The 20,454-nt window shown below is 30.8% G+C and overlaps 1 protein-coding gene, 1 long non-coding RNA gene and 1 pseudogene across 2 annotated transcripts; 2 read left to right on the plus strand and 1 right to left on the minus strand.

Annotated features, from left to right (window-relative positions):
• Positions 1 to 4,929: 4,929 nt before the first annotated feature.
• LOC105777794 (uncharacterized) lies at positions 4,930 to 7,782 on the plus strand. Its single transcript, XM_052622724.1, has 7 exons — positions 4,930 to 5,066; positions 5,177 to 5,243; positions 5,320 to 5,381; positions 5,528 to 5,627; positions 6,004 to 6,084; positions 6,945 to 7,026; positions 7,199 to 7,782. Exons 3-7 carry the CDS (start codon positions 5,323 to 5,325, stop codon positions 7,345 to 7,347), a joined length of 471 nt encoding a protein of 156 aa, XP_052478684.1. The 5' UTR covers positions 4,930 to 5,066; positions 5,177 to 5,243; positions 5,320 to 5,322; the 3' UTR covers positions 7,348 to 7,782.
• Positions 7,783 to 10,438: 2,656 nt separating this feature from the next.
• On the plus strand, positions 10,439 to 11,064 carry LOC105777795 (uncharacterized). Its single transcript, XR_001128411.2, has 2 exons — positions 10,439 to 10,538; positions 10,802 to 11,064. It is a non-coding gene; the product is annotated as an uncharacterized LOC105777795 (long non-coding RNA).
• Positions 11,065 to 12,443: 1,379 nt separating this feature from the next.
• On the minus strand, positions 12,444 to 19,820 carry LOC105775274 (probable bifunctional riboflavin biosynthesis protein RIBA 2, chloroplastic; annotated as a pseudogene).
• Between the last annotated feature and the right edge of the window lie 634 nt (positions 19,821 to 20,454).

The raw sequence follows: 20,454 nt of genomic DNA on the forward strand, positions 1-20,454 counted from the left end.
TAACCAAAATAACTAAAATTAGTTCGAAAAGTGTTTCATATTGCAACGGTAATAAAAGTAAAATGGTATTAAGTATATTTTCCGTTAAATTGCAAAAGTTTGTATCAAATAATATAATAATTTATTTTTATTTGTGGTTTCTATGAATAATTATTGCAAAATAAAACTAAAAAAATGAAGGAAGTTTAAATTTGGAACTTCGTCTCCAAGCAGTCAATCACGTTGAAACCTCAAACCTTGGCATGCAATCTTTCTTTATAAAAGCTAAAAGGAAATTTGATAAAAAATAAATCTAAAAGAATGGGAACATCCATACTATGGGATTAGAGGTGATCATGGGCTGGGTTGGGCCAGGCCCAAACAAAATTTTAGGCCCTTTTTTAAGCCCGAGCCCGGCCCGACCCATATTAAATATATATTTAATATATATAAAATAAAATATATATATTTGACCAAAATATATATATATTTAATATATAATTCGGGCCGGGCCAGGCCCGCGCCAAAAAAGTTTACTCAAGGCCCGACCCGTTTTCTAAATGGGTCTCGTTTTTTGCTCAAACCCATATTTCGGGCCTATATTTTTACCCGAACTCTCCTATTTTTCGAGCGGGCCGTCGGGCTGGGCCAGGTAGCCCAACCCATGCACCTCTATATGGGATCACAGGGCTCAAATTCGGTGAATTAGGTGTCAAAAATTAGTGTAGATTGAATCGGATAGATTGATTGCATTGAGAATTACTTGAGATATAATAGATTTGAGAATTAGTAAGAATCAGTTGAAGTAAGTTAACATATCGATTCAATCAGCAGTTAAACTGATTTTTTTTTTATGAATTTTTAATGATTTGTTTAATCAAATTGGATGAAACAATAGAACCAATGGCTTGATTTGTTCAACCATCGATTCGATTATGAAAACCTTACTTTTAAGTACTATTTTTATATTTATCTTGCCTTTATGGACCCCGTATTTTGTACAGACCTACTAATTTAGATCGTAACGAATTCAATTTTTAATTTGTGAATATCAAATAATTCAAAATAATAGTTTTTAATTGATCGATTTTCTTTATCTTAATTTCTGAAATAAATATGAATCATAGTATTTGTCAAGTCAAGATTTGTGTTGAATCGAACCGATTTGATTAGATACAATTAATATTTATAAAAAACATTTAATTTAATGATTAAAATATTTATTTTCTTTTGAGTTTTGACATATAAATTAAGAATAAATAAATTTATACATTATAGACTAGATTATCAATATATTAATACTATATTTTTATATATATAATGTTAATCTCACACATTTATTTTTATTAATTATAAAAATGATATTACCCTTATTAATTATTATCATATTTAAAATAAAATCATACTCATATATAAAATTATATTTATTTAATTAAAAACTTGGATTTTTATTATTTTATATTTATCTAATTACATTCGACAATTTTATAGATTTTAATTTTAATTAATAATATATTGTGTTATTTTTAAGTGAAACTTTGAAAAGATACGACAAAATTAATTAATTTCAAATTAATATGCTACCATATTAATTAATATTACTTTTGTTAATATCATATAATAATAATAATAAATTATTATTTTAATATATTTTAATAATATAATTAACAATAAAGGGTATTCTCATCAATTTAAAATAAATCAAACTTGTGCTTTCATATATATAGTAGCTTCTATTGTCATATGTGTTGCATGTAATTTTCTCGTTTAATCTTTAATCAAATTTTAAATATTGCATTTTAAATTGCAGTAATTAACATAAAATAATATATATTTAAATTATTGAATATAATTAAAATATATTATTCATATATTATAATGTGAAATTTTCCATTCATAATTAAAACATTTTTTATTGAAAGGTATAATTAAAACATTTTAACATATTCAACATAAAATATTGTTTTACAATGCAAAGTAACATTATTCAAAATAATAACTAATTAACATAATTAAATTAAGTAATAACTGAGATGCTTAGAATTATATTCAAATAAAACTCTATTTTACATCAATAAAATTAGCATAACTTATTCTTTTACAAAAATTGTTTTAACTAATAAGTGTAATTTAAATTGTGATTAAAATTATAATTATCACAATTTTTCTCTGCATTTTATGTTTAGTGTTCCATTCAAGTAATAACCCTATTTTGAAATTAGCACAATTTTTTAAACTAATAATTACAAATTAAATTATAACTCACTACAGGCTTTTAGCGGCATTTTTAGCGGCGTTTGGATAAAAAACGCCACTAAAAATCAAGGATTAGTGGCGCTTTTACAGAAACGCCGCTAATGCTCGAGCCTTTAGTTGCTTTTTTGGAAAAGCGCCGCTAATACTCGGGCCTTTAGTGGCGTTTTTGGAAAAGCGCCGCTAATGCTAGCCTTTAGAGGCGTTTTTGAAAAAGCGCCGCTAATAATAAAATCTAATTATCTCATTCTTTGATATATTCTCAAGTAATGTTTCAATTATATTTTTTTATTATAAGTTGAAAAAATTAATATTTCGTTGTATTTATTATATATTGGTTAAATTTACATTTAAATGATAACAAATATTATTGTTTAATACAAAATATTTTTATTAAAGAGAAGTCCTAACTTCTAACTATTTATTATTATTTTTCAATCACAGTTTATTTAAACTACTAATTTACTAGAAAAATATATTAAATTATGAGTAAAATAAAATATCATAAAACTTAAATTGTTGTGTTGTAAAGAATAAAAATAGAATAAATTTTATAAGAATAATAAATTTTGATAGTTCGACTAAATAAATAATCAAAGAAAGTAATATAAAACACGAAATATCGTGATAAATAATATTATATATTGATAATTTTATTACCAAAATAATTTTATATTTAGTTAATCAAACATGAACATAACAATGACCTAATAGTACCTATTCAAGAGTAAGAACTGAAAATGAATGAAAAGGGACAAATGAGGTTGTTACTTGGTCTAATACCCACTAAAAATTAATACTAGGTTTTTTAGGCTGAGAAAGGGTTATAGGAAAATATTATAAATATTGAAATTCGAATAAAAATTATTAAATATTGAATTTTAGAAAATAATTAAGTGAAGTTGGGATTCAATTTAGCTAGCTAGTAGAGTCGGTGGGGTTAGTTGGACGATTTGCTCCCGAAAAGAAAAAGCTGTTTGTTTTTTCTTGATAACAAAAAGTGTTAGCTGGGTCTCGAGTCTAGAGTCGAATGCTGCTTCAGGCGGTATAGTGGTAGTGGTGGACAAGTAGGTCTAATATATCTGAATAGCCCAATTGCAAAAAGAAAGCAAATATCTTATATTTGCAATCATTAATCGAATTACGTTGGGTACTTCTTTAGGGTGGGTGAGTGGCGAGTGCTGAGGTCCAGAGTTGGGAAAACAAAATGAGCAGAGCAGGGTAGGGTTTGCATTTGGATTTGGGTCGGGTTAGTGGATAATGATGAATAAATATCATCATAATGTTTATTATTTTAGGATTACAATTTTGAGTTTAGGGTTTAGGGTTTAGGGTTTAGGTTTAGGGCTTGGAGATTGGGGTTTAAGGTTTAGAGTTTACATTTTAGTGTTAATATGAGGTTAGTGTTTACGGCTTATAAGATAATGATCAAATTTACTGTTTTAGGGCTTGATGTTTATGGTTTACGGTTTAATGTTAATGATTTGACTGTTACAATGCATGGTTTAGAGTTTAATGTTTATGTGTTACCATTTTAAGGTTTATGGATTAGGTGTTACCAATGCCCAATTTTAAAAACTTTTCCCACTTCAAGCTCGTTTTACCCGAATCACCCATTTCATTGTTTAAAAACAATAAAAAATATAAATCTAAGCCTAACCATATTTTGGACTAGGTGGGTTGTATGGGTAGTGAACATTTCTAATTATCATTTAAAGAGTAAATAACATATATTTTTCTAAAATTTGAAAGGTTTTATATTTTTCGTGATTTAAAATTTTAAAATGAATTTTAAAAGATTTTAAACTTTTATTTTATAATATTTATATACTTTTAAAGAAAAGACCAAATTAATAAAATTACAAACATTAAAGACTACAAAATTATTTTATCATTTTCTAATTGCTCTATTGATAATTTTAACATAAAATTAGATGTTTAAATTAAAAAATAAAAATTTAATATCTCAAAATTAAAATGTAGAGATTTCCTTTTAAATTTCAAAAGCGTATATATAAGGTCTTGCATTCATTACACCGTAAGTTCTATGATTTTGGGCCGACTTTGTTATATGGGCTTATCCATATAAAATTTTATCCATATAAAACTAAAATCATTCCACTTGAACATCTAGCAAAATAGTTATATTTTAGTTTGGAAGAAATATCTCTAATAAAATGGAGATTATATCGAAATGAATAATATAAAATCATGATTAACGTCTCAATCTTTAATAGAAATTTGATATGTGAGAGATTAATTGCTTACATTGGATAATTCTAACTTAATAATTAATTACAATGATTTAATAATTTTTTCTTATTAAAATATACGATATTTATTTTGAGAGTACTTGATTTTTTTAAAAAATTCAATTTATAAAAATAATAATAAATATTTTATAAAATCACTTAACTAATAAATTTTAAAATGAAATAATTTTTGCGGCATTTTTCATAAAAATGCATAAAAGGTAAGCAATAGCGGTGTTTTTATAAAAAACGCTACAAAAAATAATTTTACTTTAAAATAATTTTTAGCAGAAAAAATATAAGATTTTTAACATAGCAAAATGGCATCGTTTTGTACAAAATAAAATGATTTTTTGCGGCAATTTTATAAAAAATGCCGCAAAAGTTAAGCAATAGTGGCGTTTTTATAAGCAAAAAGATATTCAAAATCCCGCCCACTCCCAAAAAAATATTTTGGTTACCTGCTCGTTACTCCTTCTTCTTCTTATCTCCATCGCGCGCCCTAAATACCCCAAATTTTGTACTTAATTCTTTTTCCCTTTTAATCTCAAAATTCCATGAGTTCTTTTGGCCCAACATCTCGTAATACCGTTCAAATCCCTAAACCTTTTCTTTTTCTCTCCATGAATTTATATATATATATATATAACAAATGATTCATTGATTTGGGGTTTTGTTTCTTTCTGAATCAGGACAAATGGGTTTTCAGATCTATACCAAAAGACCACAGGGATTGATCTATGGAATTCCCATTATGAGGTTTACAATTTAGTTTTTAAGCTTTGTAGGGTTCTGTTTGTTGTTCTTTATTCCATTTTTATGTGTGTTTTTGCAGAGAATGGAAGAAAATTACAGGAGGTTGAAGGAGATAAACAAAAAGCTGAGAAGGGAGATTAGGTATAATGAAAATTATATCCCTTTCCCATGGTGTATATATATATATATAAACCAAAGCTAGGGTTTATTTGTCAATGAAAAGAAGGGTTCATTCTTTTTTTGTTGTTGTTGATTAAGGGAACGGGGTTTTTTCTATTTATTTGCAGGCAGAGAATGGGTGGAAACTTGAATGAACTTAACATTAATGAACTGCAAGCTCTTGAAGCTAAAATGGATTCTTCTTTGCTAGCTATATGTGAGAGAAAGGTTTGAAATTATTGGAACTCTTTCTTTGTACCAAAAGGGTGTGTATATATGTTGTGTGTATGTGTGCATTATTATATATATTGGGTTTTTGTTTCTTGATTGTTAAATATGAAATTAGGCATAGGGTTCAAACTTTGGCGAGGGTACTTTTAGTTGTTTGAAACTTCTTTGGTTTTACTCGACTTGCATTCTTTTTACAGTCATCAATATATTTTTTACATTTCTTCCATGTAGCATGGAGTCACAAGAAGTAATTGATGCAAAACTCTCAGCTTGTGTTCTGCAGTTGATAAATGTCACTAATAGTGGATTGCACAGTCAGGTACACTGAGCATGGTAGCTCAGTTTTGATGATATTTATTTTTAATACCTCTAGGAGGATGATGGAAGTGATAGTCTTGCAGTTCAACTAGTCGATGAAAAACACTGGGAAGATCTCTTCATCGTTATTGCTGTGGTGAGTATTTTCTCCAATCCTCATGTTTTACATTTTTCCAACTATAGGTTTATAGTTGCTACTCTGCAGGGAGATAATTTTTTCCCCACAAGAACATGAAATATACTTACGATTAGATTTTGCAAGATTCTGTCTCAATTAATCTGCATCCTTTCTCGTGGTTTGGTATTATTGATTGCTAAGTGTTTTAGATCTTGAAAGAATGCAAGCAGCATATGAAAATCAATAGTCTGACCTGCATTATTTTGATCATTTGAGAATGCGTAATCTCAGATCACTTTCTTCCCATGCTTTGCATCTACAATTTATTTTCCACTTAGTTTCCACATATTACTTCCAAGCATCTTATTGTTTATCTTGAATATGAGGACGAACTTGCTTGTTTATCTTGATTACAGAGTATAAAACCCACTTGCCTATGCTTATTTATCTTGTGCCCATTAATATGAGATTTTCTTTCTGATGAAAACGAAATCAAAGACTTTTAATTTGTAAATACCAGAGATTCTCTACCACTTTACCTTGATATAAAATTCCTCCTGTGATACGTTTTTAAGTCTGGGAAATCTGTAATCCTACTGATTTGCTTTACAGAGCTATTTTAAATATATTATCGTCGGAGAATGTGAAGATTTTGACATATTTCAATCACAAGATGGTAGGTAAACCACTATTTTGGTCTCATATGGAACATTTAGGGTTAGAGCATCAGTTTCTATTTTTCTCATAATCTCGATTGAGCAGATATTTTATATGGGCACCTGTTTCTTAACTTTGCCATGGTTGTACTGGTGTTCACTTGAGTTCATGTTTGGAGGAAATTTTTGACAGTATATTACATATGTTGTGCTTGGTTGCAGAGCAAGGAGTGTTTAGAGAAAGTTACTCAAACAATATCTTTTCTTGCTCAACCACGAGAATCTCACTTGCTTTTGCTTACGGGTAAAACTTTTACTTCCTTTCCAACTTAACATAACTTGTAATAAATGCTGTGAGTTAGTCATCTTTACTGCCGTATATGGATAACTCCAATATAGTGCAGAATATAAGTATGGATGTCAATGGTTGTTTTAGTGGCTTTTTTTTAAGTAAAAGCTAAGAGAATGACTTGCAGGAGAGGTGCAGAGGGATAGAGCTGCAGAGCTTTTGGGTTTGCGTGCATGCAATTTTCGGCCACGACACTCAAGCAAACTTGGAAATGAGTTTCGGGTGTTCACAAACTATGACCCTGGGGAGAGATTAGGAGGATGGGAGCAAGAATAATAGGTGCCTTTTTCTTGCCATCGTTTGCTAGGAATATTTTCTCATGGATGAGCTTCATGCAACCTAATTTTTATCCATTATCAGGGCATTTCCAACACTTACCCTTGGAAAAATTAACCAGCTTTTCTGCTAATTTTCCCAGAGAAAACATGCAGATGAGAAAACTTCCAAGCAAGTCCATCCTCATATTATGCATTTTGGTCTACTTTTTTAAACTAGTGCAATTTTCCTCACTTGTGTAGATTTCGTAATACATAAAACTATTTAAGGTTGTTTAAAGTTGTACTGACTCATGCCTACTCATTGCCATTTTGAAATGTAATTAGGAAGTTGTTCCAAAACGCACAATATAGATGGAAGAAGCCATACAAGTTTCTCATATGTATTATTTATTTTAGTTTTGATATGTATTATTTATTTTAGTTTTGATTCTAACTTTTTATTTTTACTTTAATATTTACGACAACTTGAGTTCTAACTTTTGAATTTTAATTGTGTTATCAATTTATTATTTTAAATTCTAAAACTAAATTCATTAATTTTATATTTAGTTTTAAAGTTAAAATTTTCATAGAAAATTTAATTTAAATAATATTTTTATTTATCCTTAAAAGTATATTTAAAGTTCAAATTTAGAAAATAAAATATAATATAATATTTATCATAAAAATAAAAATAATTTGATTAAAATAATTTTTTTAAAGGTTATGTTTTTAGTGGCGTTTTTGCGAGAAGCACCGCTAAAGGTTTGATCTATAGCGGTGTTTGTGACAAAAAGCGCCGCTAAAGGTCATGGTCTTTAGCGGCGTTTGTGGGAAAAGCGTCGCTAAAGGTCTTGGTCTTTAACGGCATTTGTGGGAAATGCGCCGCTAAAAGTCATGGTCTTTAGCGGCGTTTATTTCTAAAAACGCCGCTAAAGTTAGCGACGCTGTCATTAGCGGCGTTTTTCGCAGCGCTTCTCAAAGCGCCGCTAAAAGCCTGTTTTGGTGTAGTGACTATTTTTAAATATAAATTTAGTAATATGATGAAAAATAAATGGTATTCTTTTAAGTTCAAATTTTTTTCTAAACTCATCTTTTTATATATACTATTTTATGTATTTAATATTTAATTTGTTCTTTTAAATATTGTACTTTTAATTGCTGAAAAAAAATTAAATAAGTTCGGTTAAATATTGTTGTCGAAACCATTTTTTTTGAAAAACAAAAATTAGTTGTGGACTTTAAAAACAAAAATTGGAGTCGCCACCGATCCTTGATTGAGGTGTGATCGGCTCACCTAAAAACGACTTTGGTCTGCGAAATTTAAGAAAATAGGTTCGAGAGTTAGTTACGCACGAGGAAGGGTTAACACCCTCGTAACGCCCAAAATCAATACCAAATTGATTATTTTAGTGTCTTAGCGTCGAGGGTTAAAAAGATTTTATTAAAAAACTAAAAATGATGAAATCTGAAAAGAATAATCAATTGTTCAAGTAATGCGATGAAATCGAGACCCAATACGTTAGGGTACAATTTCTCAAAATCCCTGAACTTTGAATATCGCTTTTTAGCTTTTAAATAAAATCTTCATTTCGAGAAAGCAATATGCCATGCCCAATACGTTAGGACACCACAAATTAAGTTCCCGAAAATGATTTTTATACTTATGCACTTCAAATAAAGAATATTCTCAGTTATTTAGGATTAATAAAGAAAATCGGAACCCAATACGTTAGGGCTCAATTTCCTCGAAAATCCCGAATATCGAATATTGCACTATTTTTTAGAAATTCTTATTTCGAGATGACAAAACCTCATGACCAGTAAGTTAGGACCCAACATTTTTGAATTCCCGAGAATAAGCTTTTATTTGAAATATGTACAATTGTAAAATAAATATTTGGCCCTCGAAGTTTATCGAATAGAATCGAAGCCCAGTAAGTTAGGACACGATCCTTCTCGAAAAACGTGAATGCCAAATATTTAAAAAATTTAAAAATACGATTTTAAATGCTTTGATGAAACCAAAATATATTTTAAAAGTATGATAAAAAAAATTTAACATACAATATGAAACAAATACTTTAATTTAAACTATACATGTACATATATTATAGAAAATGCGTGTATATGTGCATGGAATATGAAATATAAAAGATGCATATGTATTATAAAATGTCAATGCATATATATATATACAAAAGTCATGAAGATAAAATAAAATAAAATTTATATAAAATATGTACATACATTTTAAGAATAATAAAGATAAAAAATGTATAAGCATAATATATTTGCAAATTATGAAAATATGGATATATAGGTATATATAAAAAATGCAGAAAATATATTTATAATAGTTTTGAATAGAGTATGTATCTATATATATTATAAAAATGTATATATATTTGGATTATAAAATATGAAAACTATAGAAATATTATAACATATAAATATATGTACGTGTATATATATATATATATATATATATATATAACTAAGAAAAATAAAATAAAATAAAATATAAGATATGTATATATATTTAAAAAACATTTAAAATATATACATATATAATAAGATACATATATGCATATATATGTATTGAAATAACCATAATAATAATAAATACTAATAATAATACAGTAATAATAATACAATTTAATAGTATTAATAAATAATAAATAAAAAAAAAAAACCATAAAATGACAAATTAAGGATTAATTTGAAAATAAACAGAGTTTAAAGGTTGAATTCAAAAATAGAAAACAAGAAAGGGAGCAAATTAAAACACGCGCAATAGAAAGAGGACCGAAATGGAAATTTACCCAAACCACCCAAAACGCTGTGCATCATTTGGATCAATTTGAAACAGAAATAAAACATATTGCGAAATTTAAAAGAAATAAAAAAATGATTTAAAAACACTGTAAAAAACAAGGAGACCAATTGCGCAAATAGCCCATTTTGAAGAAATGCGCGGATCCTCCCCGGATCGGATCGGGTCGCACACGGGCATAGTCTATACGGTGCCGTTTTAGGGCCACTGAAACAGGCCCTAAACGACGTCGTTTTAATCCTTATAAAAACCCCATTTTAAAACCCTAAAAATCATTTTCCTTCTGCCTTTTGAAGTCGAGCCGTTGCCATCTCCCTTCCACCATTTCAGACCCATTTCCGACCGGCCACAACGACGACGACGGCGCCTCTACGGTAAGTTCTCTTTTTCCTTTTCCCTTTTCCCTTTCGTTTTTATTTTTATTTTTAAGAATCAAAGGAAAAACCCAAAATAAAATAAATAAAACAGTAAAAAGAACAGAAAAATTAGAACAAAACCGATCACCTTTCCAAAATTGTTTTTTTTCTTGATGTCGTATTTTTTAATACTTTTCAATACAATATTTGTCTCTTTTTTTACCCCCCTTTTTTACACTGATTCCCCTTTTTGTTTGCTGTTGTTTGTGGTTTTGCTGCAGGTGGAACGCGCTGAAGCGCGGGGCAACGTGCGTAACGTGCGGGGCGACGTGCGCGACGTGCAGGGGGCTACTGCGTGTGAGGTGACGTGGCGATGGTGGTTCTGGGGCTGTCTGCTACTTAAGGGGTTTTTTTAGTGCTTTGGGCTAGTGGGTTACGGTTTGTAATGGGCTTTAGGTTTAGTTGGGCCCAGGCCAAAAATTGGGTATTACAATTGTACTTTTAAATATTTTAATAAAATATTCAGGTGATATTTTTAAATTAATTAATTAAATATTTTTTTAGGATTCTGTTAATATTTAATAATAGGATATTATTTTTTATTCGAGTAAATTCATAAAGTTTATTTATTGATAAAGATAGATTTTAATATTTTGTGTATACTAAGAGATACCAAAAATTATTCTACTTTGCAATGTTGGTTCACTCAAAATGTAACTAACTCAAAGGATCGTAATTAGATTTTATATTTTATATTTTAAATTTCAAAGTTTTTCAAAGCACGTGGTTAATAAAGTATCAATTTTAAGCGTAAATTTTCAAATCTAGTTTTCTCTAATTTCTTAAATTGTGATTTTTAAAAATATATTATAAAATATAGGTAAACTATTAAAATAGTTACTTTTGTTTACCTCAGGTTACATTTTAGTCATTTAAGTTTGAAATGTTACGTTTTAATCACTTATGTTATCGTGTTGTAACATTTTAGTCACTAAGCCGTTAATTGCCCTCAATAGTGTAACGGTAAGTTGATGTGGCACACTAAATCATCATTTCAAACAAAAAAATTTAGGTTAAATTCTACAATTGGTCCCTATATTTTTTCATTTTGAGCAATTTAATTTTTTTCTTTTATGTTCTTTTAACTTTCCTTTTTTTTTTCCCATTCTCTTCTACTTCTCCCTCTGTTTTCCTCCCTTCTTATTTCTTTTAATGTATCTTTTCTATATTTTTCATTTGTTAAAACTAGTACACAAGCTCGCCTCACTCAAAAGAATTAAATTGTTAAAAAAATAAAAGTATAGGGACTAATTTTAACAAATGGAAAATATAAAAAAATTACGTTAAAAGAAAGGGAGAAGGGAGGAAAATAGAGGAAGAAGCAAAAGAGAATAGAAAATAAAGAAAAAAAAAGAAAGTTAAAAGAACATAAAAGAAAAAAATAAATTGCTCAAAATGAAAAAATATAAGGACCAATCGTATAAATTAACCTAAATTTTTGTTTGAAATGATGATTTAACGTGCCACGTTAGCTTACTGTTACACCATTAACGGTAATTAACGTTTTGGCGACTAAAATGTTACAATAGGATAACATAAGTGACTAAAACGTAACATTTCAAATATAAATAACTAAAATGTAATTTGGGATAAACAAAAATAACTATTTTAATAATTTACCAAAAAAATATAATTGTACGACTTCTATTTTAATTTTAAAACCTCGTTTTTTATAAATATTCAAACCTCAATAACTTAATTTTTTATTTTTAACCGAAAATTAGTCCCGGTGTGAATAATGTGCTACTGCTTAACGAGAACATTCTCGGGCATAAGCGAAAACCTGTCCCTCTAAAAATTCTTTAAATATATAATAAAATAAATAAATAAATAAAACAAAACATATCGGATATTCAATCTGCTTTATCAATAAAAAGAATGTAAATACAGCATACATTCTTCAATTAGTGTAAAAATTTTAAATCAAAAAAATAAACCAATATGCCATTCCCAAAACATCATCCCAAAGTGTTATTATCAGACATGAAATTACCAACTCAAACAACAGCATATCAACTCAGACCTGCTTATATCTCCTGATAAGCGGTGTTGCAGGTTGCGTTAATGTCTGAACCATAAATATGTCCCAATTTTTCTTGTTTGGTCTCCAAGTATCTTTTGTTTTCTTTAGTTTTTGGGTTCAATAATGGAACTCTGCCGGAAATCGCCAAACCATAACCTTTAAGACCGACGTACTTTGCTGGATTGTTTGTCATCAGACTCATTGTATGAACACCAAGATCTCCTAGTATCTGCAGAAAATTGAACACTACATTCAGCGATTTAACGGTGCGAGCAAGTGAAGGAAACCGTGTTTTATAGGATTCGAAACAGTCGGTATAACATATGGTGTAGGTAACAAAGACAAATGGCTGAAGAAATCTTACTTGTGCACCGATGCCCGTATTCCCGAGAATCAATAGGTAAAGCTCCTCATTGGCCTCAACTCTGTCGTGTCCATCATCTTGTAGGTTATAAGCACGAAGCTTGTGGCCTAAACCGATCCCTCTACCTTCATGTCCACGAAGATAAATTAATACACCCCGTCCACTTGCCTCAATTTGCTTCATTGCTAGTGTTCATTGCTAGTGCTAACTGGTTTCCACAATCACATCTGGCCGACCCAAATACGTAGCCGGTAAGGCACTCGGACTGTACCCTCACGAGAATATCTTGGTCATCACTAATTTCACCCTGCATGTTACACAGTCCAGTCATCAACGTCCTACTCATACAACCTAGTCAGACCGATAAAGTTTTCGCATGTGGCTAATGACACAACAAACTATAGTAACGGCATATAAGAATACTCTTGAATTCCCAGATTTTAGAACTGGTTAGTGTTGCTTACTAAACAAAAATAAGAAACAGATGAAGGTGGTGAATATTCAGATGAAATACTAACTTTAACCATCGCTGTGTGCTCAATCCCATCTAGCAATGACCTATAACAGTATGCTTTAAATGGACCCCACATTGTGGGTATCAATGCAGCAGCAGCCAGCTCCACCAGCCTCTCTCTTTTCCTTCTATATCTGTCAATTATTGTAATATAAATAACTTCACTAAATGGGTCACTTTGATAGTCAACAAATGGAAGAATAAAGATCAGTTGTGATGATGATGTTCCTCCACACCCTGCTATAAAAGAGTTGGTCACCGTTCTAACACGTTTATGTTCACCTTCAAAGAAACATTTTCCCTATACTTAAGTCATAACCTTATAAACACCAATGCTTTAGTTTGAGGAGACTTAAGTGGTAAGAAGAGCAAGTGAAGGACCCTAATTTTAGCAATAAGATCACCCCTTATGAAAAAGGATCCCATCAGTGTACTTGATTAGATCAGCGGCAGAAATAATCTTCAATTTTTCAGCCTGAGCGAATTCACGAAGCTTTGGCAACCCAGCCATTGAGCCATCATCATCTGCAATCTCACATAAAATTGCCAAAGGTTCTAGACCAACTAATACAGCTAGATCAACGGAAGCTTCTGTGTGCCAGCTCTTTTTAGCACCCCTCCCTCCCTGTACTTTAGGGGAAATATATGACCTGGGAGATTGAAATATTCGGATTTTGAGTCTTTAGACGCTAGTGCCAACACCGTTGTCACCCTATCACGAGCAGAGACACCTGTTGTTGTTGTTATTAGAATAATAGCTGATCTAGGGGCTGGCTTCTGTTATTATTCAAAATTGTCAAACTCAAACCTGATCCCACCACCATTGTTCCTTCACAGTCAAGTTCTAAGTTACTTGTCATGCTTCCTAGTCGTCCACCTATCACTACATCAGTACATAATGTAACACCCCTAACCCGTATCCATTGCCAGAATAGGGTTATAGAGCATTACCTGAGTTTACAAATTAATTTACAAACATTTCATTTCATCAAACATTCATATTTATAACCAATCAAAATCAAAACATTAATGAGCTAACGTTGGCCAATTTAACTTATTCATGCCATTATAACCAGAATCAAATCATCCAAAATTACTGATAGAACCAATGGATAGTGTGATATATCTCCGACAAGCTTCCAATCCAATCAAGCTTTCGATAATCATTGCAATGCATCTAATAATTATACATATTACCAATAAGAATTCAATTCCAATAATAAAACACATATTTATATAATATTCATCACCAAATAACATTCACTTTAATTAAAATTATACAGAATATAGTTCATACGAACTTAACAGGCTAAATTGTAGAAATACTAAAATTCAGGGACATTTTGGTAATTTTCTATTTTCCTCAATTTCCACCCAATCTTGATCTAAATTAATATTTAATTCAATTTATTAATTTAAATAATAAAACAGTTCATTTCATGCAATTTGATCACTTTTTGACATTTTTACAAATTTACCCTTTAAATTTTACTTTTATTCAATTTAGTCTCGATCCTAAAACATGCAAATTAGTCATTTTAATGAAAACTCATGCTAGTTGAATAATTATATATTTTCCTCCTCCTCTCCATTCCACATCCTTAATGTATATAACATGCTTATATATAACATTATCTATAATTTCACTATTTATTTATATGTTCATTCAACGCTGTCCACTTGAATCATAGTCACTAAATTATTTATATCTTGAGCTACGGAACTCTGAATTAATATCCGCTAAATTTTTATGAAACTAAACTCACATATATTCTTACCATAAAATTTTCAGAATTTATGGTTTAGCAAATAAGTGCAGTTTATTCTTTAAAGTCATCCATGTTCTGCTCTCTGACAGTTTCGACCCTTCTTCACTAAAAATTAATTATCTGCTCTTACGGGATTCGGATGATGTTACTGTTTGTTTATATTGAAAATAGAATCATTAAGTATTTAAAAAATATAAATTTAAGCCCCTAATTATTTTTCTTAAATTTTCTATGATTTTCCAAAGTCAGAACAAGGGAACCCGAATTCATTCTGACATTGTCTCACAAAATTTATTATATCTCATGATTTACATTTTCATTACTTACACCGTTTCTTCTATGAGAAACTAGACTCGATAAGATTTAATTTCATATTTTTTCATCCTCTAATTCTATCTCCAAAATTTATAGTGATTTTTAAAGTTAACCTACTGCTGCTGTCCAAAACTGTTTTAGTGCAAGATGTTGATTAGTAAGTTTATAACTACCTTATTCCCTTTCTCTATAATATTTCTCATCACTTTCACTTATTTCCCTTCACTAATATACCAAGAACATAAGACCTTATATAATAAAACTCTACTATAACATCATTTCTATACTTTTCAATAATATCAAACTTAAAAATATATTGAAATCTTAATGTTCTTACCTTGTCCTACTAGTTTCAACCTTTAACTTGATTTTCTCTCTCCTCCAGCTTCTCTTTCTTGAATCTAACTTGATATTCTAACTCCCCATAGTCTCCTTGTTATCTTTCTCTCTTGATGGATATGGAAATTCTTTTAATTTCTAGGTGAAAATGGTGAATTTTTGGTGGAATGACCAAATTGTAAAGAAAGCAAAACTTTCTTTCTTTCTCTCTTCTTCTCATGTTGGTGCATGGAAAAAAAATGGTGGGATGGTGATTCTTCATCTTCCTTTTCTTATATATATACTAAATAAAATAATAAAATAATAATAAAATAATATTTAAAAATCAAATTAAAATATTAATAAACTAATATTTATTTAATTAATCTAAAATATCTCTAACATAATCATTGCCTTCTAGATTTCTCTCTCTTCTAATTGACCATTTTGCCCTTTATAACCTTTAAAAATTTCATCCTTGAGTCATCACTTAATTTGGTAAAATTACGATTTAGTCCCTCAAAATTCTTCACCTTTTCAATTTGGTCCTAATTCATCCATTTTCCTTAGTTTCTTGATTATTCCAGCCTTAAAATATTTGCACCATTGGTCCATCAACTTTTTCTTATTTACACTTTACCCCCTCAAATTTTGAGTATTTACTCTTAATTAACAAAACTTTTCTCACTTTTGCGATTTAATCCTTTCTTGAATTAATATATCATAATATACTTCCCAATGTTGCCATAACTCAAAATTTCCCTTTTTGTCATTTTATATCCTTATTTTACTATATCAAGGATACCTACTTTCTTACTGTAGTAATTTTCTGGATATTACACATAATGAGATCCCTAGGCTATTAACAAACTCTACTCATACTATTCCTTTGGCATCTAGTCCAACTTAGCCTTTGCTAAATTCCACTCTCTCCTGGATACCTAATAACATCTTAACTACTTCGTCACCTCAACCTACTGCTCATCAACCTACTGTCCCTCAACCTGCTACCCAACTCAATTCTTATGCCATGATCACATGTCACAAAGCCGGAGTATTTAAACCTAAGGCATAGCTAACCAAGGCGGCTTGTTTGTCAAATGATACACTTGTTGACATTCATGAAGCAATGCATAATGAGTGTTGGCAAGCAGCGGTGCATAGTGAGCTACAACCTTTTCTTAAAAACAATACACGGAGTCTTTGCCCTTTTCCTATTAACCGATGAGCTGTGGGATGCAAATGGTTGTTTAAGGTGAAGAAAAAGGCTGATGGGATAGTGGAGAGATATAAAGCCCGATTAATGGCCAAAGGTTTTTCTTAACATGCTGGAATTGACTTTCGTGACACATTTAGCCTAGTGGTTCGTGCAACAACCATCCGCGTTGTGCTTGCTACTGCTGTTATGAAAGGGTGGTCCTTGTGACAGGTTGATGTCAATAACGCCTAGTTTTGAGGTGTCAGGTTGATGTCAATGGCGATCTGATAGAAGAAATCTACATGGAACAACCGCCTAGTTTTGAGGTGTCAGGTGCCAATGGCCAGTAGCTAGTTTGTAAGCTGAACAAAGCGCTTTATGGCCTGCATCTCGAGCGTGGTTCCATACTCTCAAGCAGTATTTGGTTACTCAGCTCAGTTTTAATGCTTCAAAGGCTGATACCTCATTATTTATCCTTACATCATCAGGGAATGTGGTGCTACTTATAATGTAGGTGGATGATGTTGTAATAACAGGTAGTTCAAACGATGAGGTGGACAATGTGATTCGCCAGCTTCATAACAAATTTACGCTTAAGGACATGGGGTAGCTGAATTTCTTCCTAGGCATTGAAGTGCAGCGCACGCCACTAGAGGTGTTTCTTAGTCAGAAAAAATAAATCTTGGAGATTCTTGCTAAGACTGACATGATAAGAGCTACAGCTACTCCTACACCTATGGTAAATACTCCAAAATTGACTACTTCAGATGGCAGCCCTCCTTTCACTGATGTTCATTTATATCGCAGTACAGTGGGAAAGCTTTAGTATCTGTGTATCACACTTCCAGAATTGTCATTTTGTGTCAACAAGTTGAGTCAATATATGAACCTTCCAAGTGAGATTCATTGGAGAGCAGTCAAACGAGTGCTAAGGTATCTTATTGGGACTGGTGATCATGGTTTATATTTCTCTAAAAGGTGAGTTGAGGTTGTTGGTTACTCGGATGTTGACTGGGCCTTTTCTGTTGAAGATCGATGTTCTACCACAGGGTATGTTGTGTACCTAGGACCAAACCCTGTTGTGTGGTGTTCCAAGAAACAAAAGGTTGTGTCCAAGTCGTCCTTTGAAGCAGAGTATCGAAGCCTAGCCAGCTGTGTGTCGGAGCTTTTGTGGGTTAAACAACTGATAGATGAGATTGGTTTGTCAAATTGTCCGCCACCGATGATTTGGTACGATAATACTTCTACGGTATCTATAGCTGCAAATCCCACACATCATGCACGAATAGAGCATGTAGAGATAGATCACCACTTTGTCCGAGAAAAAGGTTCTCGATGGAACCCTGTGGGTGAACTTTGTCCCGTCATTAGAACAAATCGCTGATGTCCTTACCAAGCCTATTACACCTAAGCAGTTTGAATCATTTCGGCAAGCTCTTCGAGTTCTCACACAAAATGATGCTCTCAAATGTTCAAACAACAAAGAAAACAGGAGAATGTTAAAATAATAACTGATCTAGGGACTGGCTTCTGTTATTATTCTGTTAAGTCTGTTGTTAGTTGATATTGGTTGCTGATAACTGTTAGTAGTTACTGTTAGTTGTTATTAGCAGTTATTGACTACATGCTTTTCTATATAAGCATGCACAGTCCCTACTCAAGAAGATAGAACTTTGATGTATCTCTTTTGAAGTAATACAAGAATTATTCATGTTATCATCTATTTGTCAAACTTAACAGTTGTACCATGCTCTGCATCCTATATGAAATCAATGTAGTTTATCTCCAAACAAGGATACCAAGCACAACAATGAAACAAGAATCCACCATTAAATGAAAATTATCATATTGCAATAAAAACCTTCGAATTTTGGCAAATATAAAAGGTGTAGCTTTCACATGTACTTTGAATAAGCGAAGAACATACCACTGATACAGTGAAAGCCGTACAAAGTTTTCATGCTCACACAAACAATTCCAGTTCCATGCTTGACAATAAAGGCCATGGCCTAAGGAGTTGCCATTGATGCTTCCATTATCAGATCACCCTCATTTTCTCTATCTCCATCATCTACAACAATTACTAACTGGAAATTTTCTTCAATTAGCAGTGTGATAATAACATCAAATTCAAACATGTAACTAGGACAAACAAACCTTTCCTTGACGAATATATTCAATGGCTTCTCGGATGGAAGCAAACTCTTTTGTAGGATGATCAAAGTCGTATTCATCAGCAAAGAAACCATTAGTCACAGGAGTTATTTTGGCTGCAAGTGTTTCGAAACTTATGGCATTAGGCTGTACCTCAATCCCAGCTTGCTGTCAACAAGTCCATCGACAAAACTAATCTTCCCTACAACAACTCCATTACTCTTAGGATAAGATAGCACATCCGCTTCTCCTGATACCAAAGCAGCTCTAACTTTACCAACACCCATGAAACTCAAGCCCATCTTTCTTGTACAACTACTTGCAAATAGAACAGGGTTGCACCTATTTGCTGTAGTTACTAGATTCCCATAATTGTACCCTTTAAATTAAACAGAAGGATAAAGAGAAATGAACCATGAATACTTAACACCACCAAAATATATAGCTAATGAAATCCAAACCCAAATATTAAGAAATAATACTTTATAAATTGTTTTACTTTCATCTAAATGATGAAAATTATCAACCTTTATTCCAATTAACCAAAGATTCCAAAGCATACAAAGGAAACCCCGGAAGAAACATGATTTAATTAAAATTTACATATTAAACAAAATTGGAAAAACAAAATGTTTGGAGAGAGCCATTGAGGAAGAATTGAGATTAATGATCGGAAAGAAAGTTTAAAGCATTATTGGAGAATCATGGTCATCGCCACCGCCATGAAAAGCGCTGAGTTTGGTGTGGATGATTCAAAATTTGGGCTGACGTGGATCTTTTTGGATAATTATTGATCATTTACCCCCTTTGTTTTTATGAAATGATCCTTGGATAAGGTATCTAATAATAAAGCATTTCTACTGTAAAATTCAGTCATTGATTAGGGTTTCATCATTTCCTGTAATCTTGGAATTTAATTAAAGTTTTAAAACTTTATTAACCTACCTGAATTAATTTCGTTTGATTCATGACAAATACTATAATAATATTCTTTTTCTTTATTTTAGTTCAAATAATTTTAAAAACACTAACGTAATAACAAACATTCGTGGCAACATTAATATTATTTTTCAAAACATTCTTCCTTTCACCGATTATATCGTTTACTTTAAGCTTACATATATAATATATTCTTTTTATTTTATTTACTTTACTTTTCAATCAAATTAACCAACTTCTACGAAAACTTTTAATTCATTCCTAGCTAAATTAATTTCAA

Source organism: Gossypium raimondii, chromosome 10 (genome assembly GCF_025698545.1).
Source record: "Gossypium raimondii isolate GPD5lz chromosome 10, ASM2569854v1, whole genome shotgun sequence".
NCBI lineage: Eukaryota > Viridiplantae > Streptophyta > Magnoliopsida > Malvales > Malvaceae > Gossypium > Gossypium raimondii.